The 18,838-nt window shown below is 44.4% G+C and overlaps 1 protein-coding gene across 3 annotated transcripts in view; it reads left to right on the top strand.

Annotated features, from left to right (window-relative positions):
- The window catches only part of smg1 (SMG1 nonsense mediated mRNA decay associated PI3K related kinase), an 84,745-nt gene that overhangs the window by 33,452 nt on the left and 32,455 nt on the right, over positions 1-18,838 (top strand). For all 3 annotated transcript variants that reach the window (XM_080448473.1, XM_080448472.1, XM_080448471.1), the window contains 23 exons: positions 998-1,288; positions 2,017-2,147; positions 2,904-3,065; positions 3,972-4,090; positions 4,604-4,691; positions 5,053-5,154; positions 5,680-5,820; positions 6,238-6,500; positions 6,946-7,148; positions 7,787-7,948; positions 8,327-8,481; positions 8,623-8,768; positions 9,499-9,816; positions 10,342-10,486; positions 11,455-11,605; positions 12,252-12,372; positions 13,283-13,552; positions 14,474-14,625; positions 15,110-15,251; positions 15,446-15,590; positions 16,109-16,247; positions 18,002-18,223; positions 18,630-18,810. In XM_080448473.1, the coding sequence (XP_080304599.1) occupies positions 998-1,288; positions 2,017-2,147; positions 2,904-3,065; positions 3,972-4,090; positions 4,604-4,691; positions 5,053-5,154; positions 5,680-5,820; positions 6,238-6,500; positions 6,946-7,148; positions 7,787-7,948; positions 8,327-8,481; positions 8,623-8,768; positions 9,499-9,816; positions 10,342-10,486; positions 11,455-11,605; positions 12,252-12,372; positions 13,283-13,552; positions 14,474-14,625; positions 15,110-15,251; positions 15,446-15,590; positions 16,109-16,247; positions 18,002-18,223; positions 18,630-18,810 (3,949 nt within the window). The remainder of the gene's footprint in view (positions 1-997; positions 1,289-2,016; positions 2,148-2,903; positions 3,066-3,971; positions 4,091-4,603; positions 4,692-5,052; positions 5,155-5,679; positions 5,821-6,237; positions 6,501-6,945; positions 7,149-7,786; positions 7,949-8,326; positions 8,482-8,622; positions 8,769-9,498; positions 9,817-10,341; positions 10,487-11,454; positions 11,606-12,251; positions 12,373-13,282; positions 13,553-14,473; positions 14,626-15,109; positions 15,252-15,445; positions 15,591-16,108; positions 16,248-18,001; positions 18,224-18,629; positions 18,811-18,838) is intronic.

Genomic DNA, 18,838 nt, shown 5'->3' with positions numbered 1-18,838 from the left:
GAACCTGGTGGTGGAACTCTTGATACTGCGGTAGAGCCCCTTGCCCGGTCGCGGTCGTTGTAGGGGGTTGAACAGTCTGTGACTTGGGTGGTGCTTGTCCTTGATGATGCGCTTGGCTTTGACCACGCACCGCTTTTTGTACAGTTCCTGGAGCTCTGGGAGCTCGATTCCCATTATCCGCTCTGACGATCGCACTACTCGTTGTAGGCTGATCTTTTCTCGGGCAGTGCAGTTCCCGTACCAGGCCGTGACACAGCCTGTTAGGATGCCTTCAACAGAACTGTTGTAGTACAGCCTGAGGATGCGATGTCCTACTCCGAGCTTCTTCAGGCGGCGGAGCCAGTACAGTCGCTGCTGAGCCTTTTTCCTCACGTGTGTGGAGTGCGTCTCCCATTTGAGGTCCTCCTCGATGTGTACTCCGAGGAACTTGAACTCGCTGACCCTTTCCACTGCAGCACCGTCGATGAGGATGGGCGCATGGTCTCTCCGCGGCCTCCTGAAGTCCACGATCAGTTCTTTGGTCTTGTCGACGTTAAGAGAGAGGTTGTTCTCCCGGCACCAGCGTGCCAGTGATTTGATCTCCTCTCTATAGTCAGACTCGTCGTTGTTGACGATTCGGCCTATCACTGTCGTGTCGTCCGCGTACTTTATGATGGTGTTGGAGACATGTGTGGCTATGCAGTCATACGTGTACAGGGAGTAGAGGAGAGGGCTCAGCACGCATCCCTGGGGTGCTCCGGTGTTGAGGGTCAGGGGGTTAAAGTGGTTAAACTCGCACACACAATTTCTGATATAACTTTTTTACTCAAATTGAATTTGATTAAAAAATAAACTTTCTTTTTTAGCGTATTTCTCCTTTTTCCCCTCCTCCCACTTCCTCCTTTTCCAATTGGCCCTCTGGTGGCCCCCACTTTGATAACCAGTGATGTTTAAATATAGTCACTCCTTACTTACTTAAAATTGCCCTCCTGACGTGGCGTGTCTGTGCTGCAAACAGGTGATGTCGGCCACCCACAGTGTGTACCAGGCTCTGCTGAGCCTCAAGAACATCCCGACCCTGGAGGCGGCCTACAAGCTGGTGCTGGGAGAGATGGCGTGTGCACTGGACAGCCTGATGGCCTCCCTGGACACCGGCGGCCAGACCCCCACCCCCGTCAGCCCCTGCCCCGACATCCAGCACCCGGCCTTCTCTTCCCTCACGCTGTCCCCGGAGCGCGCCCAGTTCACCCTCATCTTCGACCTCAACGTTCTCACCACCATCGGAAACACCAAGAACTCCCTGATTGGGGTGAGATGCCGACGCGCTAAGAAAATAACCGATAGTTGCAGCCCTAGCAATTGTTCTATCCATTACTTTTTTGATTTAATTGAATAATAGAGAAGCGCGTTTGTTTTTACAATTCTTTATGTATCAACGAATCGATTAACCACTTAAAGGAGTAGTTCACCGAAAAAATTACTTATTTTCTATCAATTGCACACCCCATGAAGCCTTGAATTCATGGATTTGTTTTTGTTTTGGTTGCATTCCTAAGCTAATAATTTGATTCCCGTCTCCTACCGACTAATGTATCCGGTAGGAGACACAAAGTAGATTCTTTGTGTCTCCTACCGGAAATACACACGGTCATCAAATTGTTGGCTTAGGAATGCCACAAAAATAAATCCATGAATTCAAGGCTTCATGGGGCGTGCAATTTATATGAAATAAGTCATTTTTTGGGTGAACTCCTCCTTTAAGCATTATTTTGTGCTTGTACTGCCGCACGATGTTTTCATGCAAAAATAGTGAAAATAGCCCATTTATACGCTTGACTATTTTCACTATTTGTGGATTTCTTTAAAAACGTTTGCCTACCTGACCAAAATGGGGATAGATTATTAAATTATTAAGTTATATTAATTAATTGATTAAAATGGATTAGTTCAATCAACTATTGCACCATACAGCACGCCACCACCTCTCTCTCTGGTTCTTGACATTTTTAAGCAGCTTGTGTCTCTGTTGTGTGTTAGATGTGGGCTCTGTCCCCAACGGTATTTGCCCTGCTCAGTCAGAACCTGATGGTGGTGCATTCTGAGCTGGCGGTGTACCACCCTGCTGTGCAGTACGCTGTACTCTTCACCCTCTACTCCCACTGTACCAGGTAACTCACACACCAGTCCTAAAGCAAGTCTGTCTATTTAGTGCTGTTTTCTAGCATAAAAGTCTGTGTGCGGTTGTAGATCGTCTATAAAAAAAAAACTTGAATAATTGTCAAATGTTGAACAACGTTGAAAAAATGTAACGACACAAATCTCTTTTGGGGGTCCCTGACTCCCTGACACAAAATATTTCCAGATTGGGGTCTGCAGCCAAATGCATCGATTTTGGGGGTCCTTGAAATGTAAATGTTTTAACACATTGAGTGCCAAAAACGGTCCGGACCGTTTTTGAGAAGCCATGCATTGCATTTTTTTTTTTATTCACAGCACCAGGAGATATCATTTTTCGAAGATTTAGACTCCAATCCACTTCCTGGTTAACTTATGACTTCAAAAGCCTGTATCTCGGCTCCTGTGTACTTTTTTTCTAAAATATGTATTTTTGACTATTTTCGACTATTTTCAACTGGCTGCAACTATGGAGCGGATTACCTAATGTTTTTATTTTTTTTCCCCCGATTGTACGAGACCTCTATGTGTGTAATGAGGGGATCACCTTGAGGTCGGTGATCACTGACATTTTTTTGTGACTACTTGAAAAAGGTTAAAAAATGGTTAAAAATCCAGGCACCGACTGTACCCTGTTTTAAAAAAGCCCTGGCACTCAATGTGTTAAGAGCCTCCGGTCCATTATTATAGTTATGCACTGCCGTTTTCACCACGAGTGTACCAAGCTGCTCTGTTCTGTCCGTCTGCAGACACGAGCACTTCATCTCCTCCAGCCTGTCGTCTTCGTCTCCGTCGCTGTTCGACGGCGCCGTCATCAGCACTGTCACCACGGCAACCAAGAAGCACTTCAGCACGCTGCTAAGCCTGCTGGGAGGCCTGCTGGCCAGGGAGCACCTCTACCCCGAGGCCAGGTACAAACACACACACACACACACACACACACACACACACACACACACACACACACACACATAGGGCTATCACGATTCAGAAATTTTACGTGACGATTAATTGTCACACAAATAATTGCGTTAACGACAATGTGTTTAACGACAATGTGTTTTTGTCGTTGAACACTGGAGCATATGAATAAAAATTACATTTCTGTTTGGCTTTGAAGTTGCACAGGGCAGATATGACAAATAACCTAAATATACAAAGAAATGACTTGACGCTTTTTTTAAATGTTTGAAACTATTTGAACATTTTTCAGTATGGAGACTATTATGCAAAATAATTGCTCTCAAATAATTGCGATAAGACGATAATGTAATTATTGTGACAGACCCACACACACGCACAAAGGTTACCATACAATGGCTGTCATGTTGTTACTTGCAAATTAAACAAAAGCGCTTCCAGGCTCGAAATGTCATCTGGGTGGTAATAAACTATACCTTTGGAGGACTTGTGATGTTTTCTTCTGCCTAGTACCTGACTTTTTAAATGTGCTGTGGATGTGCGTGCTTTATTTTGAGCTATTACCTGTTTCTTATCTATGGTCTTGTATGGTCCCATATATTATGAACTGAAATTATAAGAAGATTGGGTGCAACTACGGTTCCACAACTGGAATGAGTCACATCACCGACTGCTAGTGCTGGGCAATATAATTGATCAATATCATGATATGAGACTTACTAGATATTGTCCATATCGCCCAGCCTTTACCCACTGATGCATATAAAACCCTACAGAGGCATTACTTAACACAGGCACAAAGCCACTCACGTTGGAAGCTTCCACAATTGGTATGCAGCCATCAGAAGTCAATACTGAGCCAGTGTGTGTTTGTGCGTGCTGTCATCACTGTGCAGGAAGCTGCTGTTGACATGGGCCCAGGAGATCTCGGTACTGATGAAGAAGTGTGATACCTACGTGCCATTCTTCTCTCTGCCGTCCTTCAACAGGTTCTGCAAAGGCCTTCTGGCTAATGGTGAGGCTGCCAACAGATGGCATGACATAAATGCAAGATTATGGTGTCATTTTGACTACTAGTAACGAATGCGACCACAAGTCGAGTCTCAATAAGTGGTTTCTTTACGCTCAGAAGAGTTAATTCAAATGGAACAATTACAAGCACTCACAGAAATGTCCTTTAGGTAACTTTTATTTCATTTATTTGAATTATACATATGCCTGTGTTGCTCTCTTTAAATTCTTTAAATTCTTTTTGTATTGCTGCTACACTGAACAGGGCTCCCTCGTAAAAGAGAGAGGCAGGCATACGTATGCTGCCCGTGACTACCGGTACTTAAATAAAATCTACCTAAAGGATATTTCTGTGTTTCTGAGTGCTGGTGATTCTTCCTGTTAGAATGATTTAGATTTGACTTTGTCAACGATTTGCTTCAGGACTACTTGTACTTTGAGTTCAATTTCATTGAACTGGATTCGGAGTTGTCCTGTTATTTGAAACGGTCTGAGCTTTGCCTCGTCTTTCCTGCAGCCCTGAATGAAGACCCTGGAGTCTGCCTTCAGACCTGCAACAGCCTTCAGGTCCTGTCCTCATCCTTGTCCACAGAGCTACTGCAAAGGTAAGAGCACAGACATACAGCTCTTTATGTTACTGTCAAAGTCAATATTGACCCCTGCAGGGGATGCGCCACATTCGGACTGCCAATGCTGGCAGTGAATCAGCAATAAAACAAAAAAATGTATTTTTTAGTATTTATAAAACAATATTTTGGGGTGACTTTGTTTTAACCAGAGCATTATTGATGTTAACACTTGATACCACATTTTTAGATATGAGAACTCAAATTTGAGAAGTTCCCAAACGCATGTGGTGTTGCCTCTGTGATAGCACACGCTATTAGGTAGTTGTCCAGTTTGCTCATCATGCTGTGTGTGTGTGTGTGTGTGTGTGTGTGTGTGTGTGTGTGTGTGTTGTCTCAGGTGTGTGGATGTATGTCGGGTACAGTTGGTGCACTCAGCTGTGAGGGTGCGGCAGGCCTACGGCAAGCTGCTCAGGACAATTCCCTTGGACGTGACTCTCAGGTCAGACTTCACATCTGCCTATTCAGAGCAGAAATTTAGGATTTCTTGTTGATTAGTCTAGAGTAGCTGTAGGATTTCTTGTTGCTTAGTTAGTTTGTTTACTGTACATATTTTTTGTTTATATGATGCTTTTGCATAGTAGTGTATATTTGTCATTAAATGTTTCGATGAGTACAAAGGACCCCAATGGTAGTGCTTTCTTGGGTTTAAAATCCTCTTAACAGACCTTGTATTGAACTGTACTTCCCTGTGCTTGTCTTTGCAAACTGTTAAAGTATTCTATCAATCAATAGTCTAGAGTAGCTGACTAGCTGTAGGATTTCTTGTTGCTAAGTCGAGAGTAGCTCTTGTATATGTAACATCCCGGATGCATACTGCTCTACTAAGATGGATATTATTGGATCATCGACATGACAAGTGTTTCAACTTGATACTTAACTTGATACTTAATACAACATATCAAAATATATATATATACAAATCAGCATTGTAAATGTAATCAGGAGATCGTTTTTGTGTCCACAGTAACCACAGACACCCAGAGATCGGGGAGATCTCATTGGCTATCCGTCGTCACATGAGCCGGTCCCCCAGCAGCACATTCCACCCGCAGGACTTCAGTGACCTCATCAGCTTCATTCTGTATGGAGCCCTGCACCGTGGGGGGTACGGCTCACTCACTGTCTGTCTGTCTCTGACAGATAGAAAGCTGCTGATGAGGAGAGAGAGAGAGAGAGAGAGAGAGAGAGCGGGGTTCTGATAGGGTCTTGATCGATGCTAGCTGGGCTACATGTGGTCTTAAAATATTCCTTCTCCATCAACGCAAACATTTATTTGTTCACATCCAGTCATTGATATCACTGACATCAGGGCAACAGGAATTTTGCAGTATTGCTGAATGTTAAGAGCTCCCTTCTTGAGGAAAATCAAGGAGAGTGTATCACTTTATGTTAAATTGAATCATCTTCAATATCACATTCCATATCGGTGTTAGAAAAAAGAAAAGGCTACCAATTTAGTCGTTATTCCAATTCCCCCATGTAGTCTTCTACTAAATATATTGGTCTCTGTGTGTCTCTGTAGCAAGGAACCGTGGCTGGAGCGCATGTACCACAGCTGCCAGCGGCTGGAGAAGCGTGAGGGCCGAGGAGGTAGCAGCAGCAGTGGAGGAGGAAGTGCAGAGGGTGGAGCCAGCGGCAACACGCCGGGCTCCATGCCCCGGGCCCTGCTGAAGACTGAAGCGGTAGTGTGGCAGTGGGCCGTGTGGGAGGCCGCCCAGTTCACCGTGCTCTCCAAGCTCCGCACACCGCTGGGCCGCGCGCAGGACACCTTCCAGACTATCGAGGGTAAGAGAGGCGCATGCCTGCGTTTGCTGTGCACCATAAGCAGAATAAACTGCACAGCATAAACACTACATGAAGGCTGCTTTTATTGTCACATCAACCACAGTATTGTACTCGACAGGCATAACTATCAATTGCAGAATTTTTGGTTAATAACCTGAGCATTATAGGGAATGTAAGGACTTTTCATTCATTCATGCATTTTTGACAAACCTCACTTTATTTATTGAGGTATTTACCAATTTGAACAAATTCCTATGGATCGTCATCTATACTTGGAGATATGCATGTATGACGATGCAGAATAGAGACCCAAACCTGCTGAACCAAACACTTAAACTAGCATTTAGAGGTCGTTAGACAGTTAATTTTACTCATTCAGGAAAGAAACCGTGGCTAAATCGTTCTCTCTCTTGTTTTCCACCCTGCTCTCTCGGCCTCCATCCAGGTATTATCCGGAGCCTGGCTGCCCACAGTTTGAACCCGGAGCAGCAGGAACTGGGAGCGTGGAGCGGTGCCGGGGGCGACAGCGACGGCCACCACTCCAACCAGCTGCGACTGGCTCTGCTGCTGCAGTACCTGGAGAACCTGGAGAAACTGATGTACAACGCCTACGAGGGCTGTGCAAACGCCCTCACCGCCCCGCCCAAGGTAAGGGGCGACGCTGCAGGCCCGCAGTGCCATGCCATGCATTTACAAGTGCTCCTTGTCGACGCTAAACGCACAATATTTATTGCACACTATACAATGAATCTATAAACCGCCTGCACCTTGCCAGCCCAACGCCCCTTGGAATCTTGCCTAACCCTTCACTCTCATTTGGCACCAGTACATGCACGCAATAACTGCTTTCATTACTTCATAACGGGTCCACACTTTCCTTAAGAATGTTTTTCCTTAACCACTTAAACCCCATACGTTGCTGAGCGGAGTCCCTCAGGGCTCTATACTTTTCTGTTTTTGTTTTACATTAACCCATTTAAACATGAGGCCGATTCTACCAATATCTTCTAAATCAGCAGTTCTCACTTTCAAGATTTTAAATGTTCAAAAATGGGTGCCGCGCTGTGAGCTTGTTTATCTGTTATTTTTGAATAGCCAACGTAAAAGGTCTAAAATGACACAGATGCTTTCCCGGTTTTAATGGTGTTAAATATCTTCTGCGAAAGTCTTCCCATGCTTGGGTGTTTTAAGTGGTTAAAGTAAGGCCACATTGCAGCCTCAGTCATACACCGTGCACCGTTTTGAACAACGTAATGACAAGATTCCTTTCTCCTGCCTGTGTCCAGGGCATCAGGACATTCTTCTACACCAACCGTCAGACATGTCAGGACTGGCTGACCAGGATCCGCCTGGCACTGATGAGGGTGGGCCTCCTCTCGGGTCAGCCCGCCGTCACGGTGCGCCATGGCTTCGACCTGCTCACAGAGATAAAGAACAGCAGCGCCCAGGTACAAGTTCAATGCAAATAATTCATTGCAACCAACATATCCAATGTTAGTTGGATGACTAGACTCCTTGACCTAGCCTGGAAACCAGACAAATCTGCCAGGGCAACAAAAGAAATGCCCTCGCCAGATTAGTTTGGCCCCGCTCGGTTGTGATTGGATTTCGCTGCCCCCGAAGTTGTGGGACACCAATCAGGAACCAGTATGCAAAAATGGGGCGGGTTTATCACCAGAGGCTTTTTTTTTTTAAATCCCCCCCCTTGGAAATGCAGGTTCCACACAGAGATTCCAGACTAATATCTACGCAGTGATATTAGTCTGACCCGTGCCAGGCTATCCTTGACCCTCTTGTTGTTGTCCAATCTGTGCCGTCCCACACAGGGACCAGAGCTGGAGGTTCCTCTGATGATGCTGGTGGAGGCCCTGTGTGAGCTGCGTTGTCCCGAGGCCATCCAGGGCGTGGCTGCATGGAGCCTGTACAACACTGGCAAGAGCTTGCCCTGGCTACTCTCTGTAGCCCTGCAGGCAATGGGCCGGTGAGGACACTCACTGTTTGTTTGGTTTCTCTCGTCATGTCTGCCTTTCCTTGGACTGCAGCTGAGTCTGCTTAAGTAGCCTCTACTGTACTGATTTATTGTCTGCTCTGTGTGTGTGTGTGTGTGTGTGTGTGCGTGTAGGTTTGAGAAGGCAGCTTTAGAGTACCAGGAGCAGCTGTGTGCCGTCACAGGGATGGACTGTTCCATCAAAAGTTTCGATCGCACGCTGTTGAAATTGTCCAACTCCAGCAACAGCACTAGCGCCAGCCCCAAACACACGGGCAACGGTCAGTGCAAAACACATGCTGTCACTTCAGTCCATCTTAGTTTTTGCATGCGACCACACCAACGCATAATTATTGTCCTGACTATCAGAGATAGTAGTCATGCTTTGTTGTTCATCTAGCACAGGGGTCTTCCAACAGGGGGTCCGGGACCCCAAGTGAGTCCTCAGAGTTACTACTGGGGGGCCACCGAATCTTTGTGATCGGATGATTATGTTTTACATTGACCACTTGAACTCTAGAATCTTGAACTCTAGAATCCCTATTCTGAGGAGAACTTTAGCCAAAAATAGCCGGATCTACAAGCTGCCTCGCAGCTCAAGGCGTTGTGAGCTTTTAGATCTGCTATATTTGGCAAAAAGGTTTGGTGTAGAGGGGGAAAAAAGCGCAGGCCAAGTACAGAGTGAAAGGTCAAGTTTACTAAGTATTGACGGTTCGAGTGGTTAAATGTCTGAAAATATACATGAATCCAACATACTGTACACTGATGACAGTGCTGTCAAACAAGTCTATAAAGATATCTATGAAATCTATGAAATGGTTTAATCTGCAGCACAATTTTATCCAATATGTAGTGGGGGTCCCCTGCTTCATCTCTCTCTCAGCTAAGGGGTCCTTGAGCTGAAAAATGTTGAAGACCCCTGACCTAGCAAATAAACATGCGTGTGACACCTCTCTGCAGTCAGAAAGTGCTGTGGTGTTTCAAGTCTCTTGTGACCTCCGCTCTCTCCAGGCGAAGGCAGGAAGACGGTGCTGCTCAAGTCCAGCGAGTGCTCCCCCGAGGTGCTCAACTTCCTGGTCAACAAGGCCTGCCAGTGCTACGTGGCGCTCTGCGACTGGCCCTCGGTGCAGGAGTGGCAGGCCAGCATCCAGGCCCTGAAGAAGAACAGCCCCAACCTGGCCAGCGTTCACCTCAAGGCCGACTTCAACTACATTCAGGCCCTCAGCCGCTTCGAGGACGGGGACTTCGGCGAGTGCCGCAGCCAGCTGGAGCTGCTGCCCGGAGAGGACTACGGCCTGCTCAACTCCTCCACGACCAAAGACAAGCTGGGTAGGTAGTTTTCACTGTGACATTTTAACGTTTTCTCAAAACGTATTTAACGCCATAACTCGAGGACAGAAGGGGAGATAGTGACTGTATTTCACCTTTTGGTTGGATACTGAATTGATACTAGGGACGCCGCCGGATTTTCGTTGGTTGTTCGAATATTCGTGGCTCTCCAAATTCAATTTTAATGTCATCGATTATTTATTTATTTTTGACAGCCAAAATATAGGCTAATGCTACTGTACAGTAAATTGTAGTTGATTTATTGTTCGTCTGTTTGATATTTTGTAGAATAGTCGAGGGCTCTAGAATATTCGATTTTAAGTTTGATCAATTTCAATTGATGACTTGGGTGCCCACTGCCCACCTTGAAACTGTGGTGATTGTATCTTCTTTGCTGCTGGTTTGAAGATGCGTGTCAAACCACCACTTAACAACCAGGCACTATTGTGTTGTTGGAAGCATCTTTTTGTCTTTATTGCATCATTATTTGTTTCTTAAACCATGTGTGTGCACTGTGCATGTCAGATCTAAAGCGTCTGCTGCCATCGGCGTTGAGTCCAGACCCCTCAGAGCTTCAGAAGGCCATCGAGGTGCAGCTCCTTCGCAGCTCCGTCAGTGCCATGACGACAGCCAATCACCAGCAAGAGCAGAAAGCCACGGCAACATCAGAGTGAGTTTCTGAGCTTGTAGATTTTCAAATAGCTTGAAGTATATATGGGGCTGAAGTGGTTAATGCATGTTTTGTAATCTAAATCTGCAAAGTAACTAAAGTTTCCAAATAATTGTATAAAAAGTGCAATATTTGTCTCTGAGATGTAGTGGAGTAAAAGTATTGAAAGTTGGAAATACTCCAGTAAAGTAAAAAGTACCTAAAGATTGTACTTAAGTACAGTACTTGAGTAATTATACTTCACTGCTTCACTGTCCATGTTGGCTTTTCTAGCCTGTAGTCTGTTTAACCCATTCAATCCGAGAACGCATACTGGGTCATTTTAGATTTTTAGTTATAAGAATTATTTTATACTTTGGGCTATTCAAAAATAGCAGATCTACAGGCTCATAGCGCTCACAGAGTGCCTGCTACGAGCTTGTAGATCTGACATTTGCTTTTTTAACCCATTGAGACCTGAAGCCGATTCTACATGTCTCCTAAATCTCAACAGTATTCTGAAAAACTTATATTTCTATATCAGTGGTGCTCAATCTTTTTCATGTCAAGGATCCCCACATTTATATGTATTTGGCCGTGACGCCATCAAAATATGTTGTTCCAGGGACCCCCCAGAAGCAAAGATTTGAGTTAAAAATGATCGCTTTAAAAATATATATATTCAAAGATTTGCACACATTTTCCCGATTTGCACACATTTGCACTCTGTGCCGCGCTATGAGCTTGTAGATCTGCTATTTTTGAATAGCCCAAAGTGTAAAATAATGCTTTTTTAGCTCAAATCTAAAAATGACACAGTTCCAGGTCTTAATGGGTTAAAGTGAAAATGGTTTACTCAAATAGCAGATACACAAGCTCATAGCTATGAGCTTGTATATCTGCTATTTTTTGAATAGCCAGAGAAATCTTAAAATGACACTGATGCGTTGCCGGTCTTAAAGGGTTAATGTGATTGTGGTCCTCCGCAGTACGCTGGTGCGCTACCTGAAGCAGACGGGGCGTATCTCTCTGGGTCCACTGCGTCTGTCTACTCTCACACTGTCTGACTCCCTGCCAACCCTGCCCACCATGCAGCTGCACTGTGCCTCTGCCCTGGAGAACACACTCACCGGACAAGAGGTACACACACACCGTTTAAAATGTGACAATGGTAGGCCTACAGATAACCAAGGAGTCTGCTGTGAAGTACGCCTATAGACGTACATGTTATCGGCATTTTAAACACTTGCGCCTGATATACTTAGTTGTACGGTGAATAGTGGAAATATTCTGCTAAGTTATAATGACATCCCCAGAAGAGGGGAAACAGCCCAATTCACATTATTGTCTTGCCTCCCTCCTCTGGCTCCCTGTTCGTTACAGGATTCAGTTTGTTTGTTTTTTAAGTCTTTAAATGGGTTGGCAGCAATGTACATATCATAGCTTCTACCGACCAATAACCCTACAAGGGTCTTGAGGGTCCCACAACCAAGGCTGAAGACCAGAGGAGACATTTTCCGCTTTAGCGCCCAAACTGTGGAACGATCTTCCACCCCATGTTGGAGCGTCTCAAACCTGGCCTTTGTTTAAATCACGTTTGAAAACTCACTTGTACTCCTTGGCTTTCGATGATTCAGACTTGAGAGTTGCTGTTTCCGTTAGACAATGTGTCTAGATCATGTGTTGCACACTCTTATGTATTTTTATATTTGTTTACTGAGTGTCCAGCATTTTGGTTCAAGCATTTTTGCCTTATAATGATTAATATTTTGCTGTCTCTCTGTAGGACTGTGTGATCCCACTGTACAGTGAAGCTCTCAGCTCCTGTAAGCAGCAGGATGTCCAGCCCTGGCTCCATGCACTCAGATACACCACTTTCCAAAGACAGCTGCTGCTCAAACTGAAAGGTAAATAAAAAAAGAGACCGGGTCTTATACCAATGACTTCATGTGGCCAGAGCAGAGCCCCATTAACTTACATTATAGATTTAAAGTATTTTGAGAAATACAAAGCATAATATGTGACAAAAAATAACCCACTGACGGCGTGCACACAAGATATGGTGCTGGTTGGTCCAGCGGTTTGTGAGATTAGCCCTGAACAAACACATACAGACCCTCCTATGGATGTCTCGTCTTCTACAAAGCCACAGCTTTATAATTGCAGATGGATGACTTCTATGGTTCATTATAACATTGATTCAAACACAGATTGTTTAAATGATAGAACTGAAGAACGCAAAACACGTCCCTAACATGAAGCCAAATGGTCCGGTGACCCACTTAGTAGAACTTATTCTTGACTCTGTCTGCAGTGTTTGATCTCCATGCATGTAGTGTGCATGTGATGTTGTACATGCTAGTGTCCAGATGACATGTCAAAGTGCTTTCATTAATCCATTAAGACCTGGAACGCATCTGTGTCACTTTTTGATTTGAGCAAAAAAGCATTATTTTACACTTTGGCTATTCAAAAATAGCAGATCTACAAGCTCGTAACGCGGCACCGAGTGCCGCGTTACGAGCTTGTAGATCTGCTATTTTTGAAAAATCGAGAAAACGTGTGCAAATCTTTGAATATGTATATTTTTAAAGCGAACATTTTTAACTCAAATCTTCGCTTCTGGGGGTCCCCGGAACAACATATTTTGAGATGGGGGTCCGCGGCCAAATACATATCATTTTGGGGGTCCTAGACATGAAAAAGATTGCGCACCCCTGATATAGAAACCAACGTTTTTCAGAAAACTGTTGGGATTTAGAAGACCATCTCTAGAATCGGCTTCAGGTCTTAATGGGTTAACACTCTGGTCTACAGGTTCCTCTGCTCCTGTAGACGGCCACCTGATGGAGCTGTGTCTGACCGCCGTCAAGTTCGCCCGGAAGCAGGGCAACATCGCCCTGGCCACCCGGCTCCTCAGCCAATGCAGCGACGCCGAGAAGAGCAAGGAGGGAGAGGAGGTGGAGGAGGAGGTGGAGGGCGACGAGCTGAGCAACGCATTCAAGCGACTGAGTCTGAAGGGCGTGATTGGGGAGAAGTGGGGGCCGGAGCTGCAAATAGAGAAAGCCAAAGTCCTCTGTACTGCAGGTGAGGACATGATAAAAGAAAAACGTATGGCGCCTCACACTAATAAGATGAAGGCATAGCAGGTTTTACCATAGCATTCATTAACCCATTAAGACCTGAGAAGATTCTAGAAATGTCTTCTAAATCCTATCAATGTTTTGAAAAAAAAAAACAATTTTTTTTCCCTCGATTTTTCAAAAATAGCAGATATACAAGCTCATAGCGCGGCACTCGGTGCCGCGCTATGAGCTTGTATATCTGCTATTTTTGAATAGCCTAAAGAAATCTAAAGTGACACAGATGCGTTCCAGGTATCAATGGGTTAAAGTTAAAGGACAACTTTGTTTTTTTACAACCAAGGTTTATGTGTTAGCTTGTAATTAAAGTAAATAAAAGATGAGTGTTATTTTTTTATTCATTTACGGCTTTCTATAGTTTTAGCAATTTTCGCGATATTTTTTACAGTGGGCGGGGGCATTCTGTCTGGTGGCTAAATATGTATTTTTTACACAATAAAAAAGGTCCTGTGGTCTTTGATGGCCAGATGTGAGTTATTGGGGGCTAGAAGAGCTACTGTAAATAATAATAAAGAAAACGCTGGGTTATTGTGTAAAAAAAGACATTTAGCCACCGGACAGAATGCCCACTGTAAAAAAGATCGCGAAAATTGCTAAAACTATAGAAAGCAGTACATTTTTTAATTTTAACACTCATCTTTTATTTACTTTAATTACAATCTAAAACACAAACCTTGGTTGTAAAAAAACTAAGTTGTCCTTTAATTTGATACGTTTTTGGCTTACCTTACACCTGTCCTGTTCCTATGTATCATACTAATGACTTTTGACTGCTAAGAAAGTGAACTGGCGAGTTCACATTCCACACGGTCCCTGAAATGGTTGACATCTAACCACACCTGTGTAACCTCTTTGTCTTCTACAGGTCAGTCCATGGCGGCCATGGAGATGCTGAGCTCGTGTGCCCTGTCCTACTGCCATCAGGGCAAGTGTGATCGTGCCGCCTGTCGCTCGGTGCTCACCCTGTGCAAGTGGCTCCTGGCGGACTGGAAGGACCTCACCCCGCAGCTTAAACAGGTAGAGTGTTAACGTTTAGCTCTGAGAGGGCACAAATGGAACCTTGGTTCCACAGTGTTACAGACAGACCCTTGAAGGGTCCATTCGGATTTAGATGAACGGACAGTGACATTAGTGGAAGGTTTGTGTATGACGATGTTGTGCGTCACCATTCAGACTCCACCTCAGCCCGTAGCACTTTCCTTGACGACCTTGCAGGCTTATGCAAAGGCTAACGTGTAACTTGGATAGCATGTTATGTAGACAGATGCCAGGTCATTGTTGTGTGTTTATAGTGTTTATAGTTTCAATGTACAGGCTGATTATAGGTTCTTGGTTTACTTATGCATTAGTTTATTATTAGATTCTTGGCTTACTTATGTATTCATTTATTATTAATTACTATTTCTATGCATTTGATGTAATATCTCTTGTGTTGTCCTCACTCTGGATTAAGAGCGTCTGCTAAATGCCTAAATTGTGTGTGATTGATTTGTTGGTCCAGGTGGTAAAGCGATCTGGAGCTCTGACGACGTGCAACGCCGGCACTGCAGGCAGCCTGTCGCCTCTCAGCTGCAACATCGCTGCACTGCTGGAGCTCCCCCTGGTGGAACAGGGCATCCCTCGCATCACTGCAGAAACAACAGGTGAAGGACCTCATGTGCTTCCACAGAAAAGCACCATATTGTTGCATGAAGCCATTGTATACAAGTTGTTTCGAGTTCGCTGGTGATTTGATAGATAGATTGTCTGCATTCTTACTGCTACTTACTTACAGTAGCATGTGACTTGGTGACAGTTTTTAGAATCGCTCTCTCTCTCTGTCTTTTTGTCTCTCCAGTGAGTGTGGGTGTGGGGGAGCCAGACTTTGTACTCGGCCAGCTCTACCAGCTGTCTACCAGCCAAGCTCCTGAAGTGGCCAAGTCCTGGGCTGCCCTGGCCAGCTGGGCCTATCGCTGGGGCAGGAAGGTGGTTGACAATGCCAGGTTAGTGGAGACGATGTAGGATCCACAGTACGGCTTATTAAAGGTGGCACATTCTACTGTGTATCAAGGCTGGACAAAAAGTTCCAAGTCTTAGCCTTCATTTAACCACTGGTATATACTTTGTTGACCGGCGTTCCCTTTTGGAAACGGAAATTAATCACATGGAATCCGATAACTCTAAGGTGCGTTTTTTTTGTCTAAGAAATTGTCCTTAGAATTGGCCTCATAACTTTATCCCGCAGTCGAATCAAATCCTTTTTACCAAATGGCCGACTAATTGTTTGAACACTAGGTACAACTTAAAGCTTTCTGATCAGCCCTCATATGTTTTCAGTTCAGGAATAGGATTTTTACATGGATTAAAATAAAACTAGGTGTGTGAGTGAGCTAAACTTGAAATGGTTGCATTCAGTCTGACTCTTTCCGTTCTCCAGTAACTTTTATCACCATTACTGTTCACGTTTGGTGTCAGATGAGTCATGAGCTTTTATTTAGTTGTTCTCTTGTTCCTTCTGCAGCCAAGGGGAGGGCGTTCCCCTCCTTCCTGGGGAGAAGAAAGACATTGAGGAGCTGCTTCCCGCCGCCACCAGTGAAGAAGACAAAGATGCTATCTTCAGCATCCTGGGACAGGCCATGTGTCGGCCCGCTGGTATCCAGGTAACTGTCTGCCGGACATTATCGGCCCCTGTTGTTGTGGTTGGCAGAATAAAAATGGATGTGTCCTAGAACAACCTACAGTATACAGTCTAATATTAACTCTGATATATTGTCTAGTCTAAGAAGAAGCAGAGTAAGCTCCCTGAGCAGGGGTGTCATTTGGGGTTACAGGGGATGGCAATTGCCACCCCCTAGCTTTTGCATTTAACATCAAATTTCTTTAATTCATATTTCCTCCACCTTTGAAAGATTTTCGCAGATTTATCTGATTTTAGATCAACACTTATAGACACTTGTTTTCTTTCTGCAATCATATATTAATGAATCACTTTAACCCATTAAAACACAGAGGTAGGTTAGGATTAATTAATGTCCTGGGCAGATTGCCCACTTTCCACGCTCCACCATGATAAATGTATTTGTCTCACCATAGCCTGATTTATTTTATACTTAGCTGTGTCACGTGTAGGCCTGGCCTCGACTAAGTCGACAAGTCGACTGGTTAGTCGCGGGGGGTCCGAGTCGACTAAGTGTCTCTTAGTCGACTCTAGCCCTTTTTTAAGGGCCAAAAATGTTTTAAATTGTTTTTTGGCCAAGTCTACACCTGCAACCACACGTAACTTCCACTTTATTCTTCTTATTCCTCGTCTTTGTATTGGTATTGTTTGTGTTAGAGCGCCTCAGTGCGGCTGCAGAGTTCATGTGCAACCTCTTCCAGAGAGATATAGAGACACTAGAAACTCTGCTGGAGACAAAACAAACTGTGTAGACTTGGCCCTTTGAAATAAAATGTATTTTATTAGTCGACTGCCAGTCGACTATTGGCAATTAGTCGCCAATTAGAGTCGACTAAACAAATCCTTAGTCGGGGACAGGCCTAGTCACGTGTCAAAAATATTTTCAACACGTGACACCGGCACGCAACTAACTTTAACAGGGCTTTTTGTTCTCCTTGATTGATTGAATACTTTTATTAGTCAGGAATGTAAACGGCACAAGGTACAGTCAGACATTTTTAGGCTAAAACATAAATAAAGAAAATGGGATATTTGCGTTTACCTCCCGTTGTGGTCTCCTGATGGATGAATTTTCACGCCCGTTTTAATGGGTTAACATTTATTAACCCATTAAGACCGTGAACGCATCTGTCATTTTTAGATATCTTTGGCTATTCAAGAATAGATATACAAGCTCATCGTGTTATGAGCTTGTAGATCTGCTATTTTTGAACATTACATTTGTGCAAATCTTTGAATATATTATATTTTATTTTTATTTTTATTTTTTGTAAAGCAAACATTTGTAACTCAAAACTTTGCTTCTGTGGATTCTACACATGTCTTTTTTTTCTTATGTTACTATGTATCAGTGGTTCATAAACTGTCATGTCAAGGACCACCCAAAATAATATGTATTTGTCCACGGACCCTCCCATCTCAAAATATTGTTCCAGGGACCCCAAGAAGCAAAGATTTGCTTTAAAAATGTATATATTCAAAGATTTGCACAAAGTTTCATGATAAAAAAAAAAATAGCAGATCTACAAGCTCATAGCGCGGCACTCGGTGCCGCGCTATGAGCTTGTATATCTGCTATTTTTGAATAGCCAAAGTACAGAATAATGGTTAAAGTGTTTACACAGATGCGTTCCTGGTTTTAAGGGATGGGGTCGGGGCATTCCACATTTTGGTGGCAGAGTACCGGTAGTAGAATGAGAATTTTCCTGCTGATGAGTATGCGCGACTCCCCTCCAGGACGAGGACATGGCCCTGCAGCAGGAGGAGGACGAAGAGGACGACATGGTGGACGTCATCTGGCGCCAGCTGCTGGCCTCCTGCCCCTGGCTGGCGGAGGCGGGCCAGCCCGTCACCGACGGCCTCATCAGGGTGTGGCGGCGCGTGGTGGACCGCATCTTCAGCCTGTACCGAGTCTCCTGTAGGGCTTACTTCACTTTCCTCAAGCTCAACGCTGGACAGGTGAGAGGCCTCGCGTACTGTGGTGGTGGTGGTGGTGACTACGTGGAAATTTCATCTGAGCCATTTGAGAGATTCGTTTTTTCTGACTGCAAATCTTATTTAGTTAGCAAACTTAACATGTTTTTTTTTTTAGGGAGATGCTGGGTTCTTTGCTTACTTGGTATCCTAGTTCCTTTTGAGGCACTACAAAGGATTTGATGCCTATTTTTTATTTATTGATAGTTATTTTATTGTGCACTGCTGGTACGATTTCCGTTTCATGTGCAAGCCTGTAAATGACAAATAAAGCGAACCTTGAATTTTGCATGTATTTTCGTTTTCCTGTGAATCATTTATTTAATATGAAATCTGAAAAACATAGTTTCATACACCTCCATAACCATTGATTGTCTCTCTTTACTCTCAGGTGCACATTGACGAGGACGACCCCAAGCTGCTGCTGACCAATCAGAACATCAAGCAGAGCAACGACGACGTGATCGTCATGGCGACCCTGCGTCTGCTCCGTCTGCTGGTGAAGCACGCGGGCGAGCTGAGGGAAGGGCTAGAGCTGGGCCTGGAGTCCACACCCACCGTACCTTGGAAGGGTACGAATAGAAAAATTCTACCAAAGAA

The sequence above is a fragment of the Gymnoscopelus braueri genome (assembly GCF_963280865.1).
Source record: "Gymnoscopelus braueri genome assembly, chromosome: 13".
NCBI classification, from domain to species: Eukaryota; Metazoa; Chordata; class Actinopteri; order Myctophiformes; family Myctophidae; genus Gymnoscopelus; species Gymnoscopelus braueri.
Note: the sequence above shows the minus strand (reverse complement) of the source record. Positions and strands in the feature narration are given on the sequence as shown.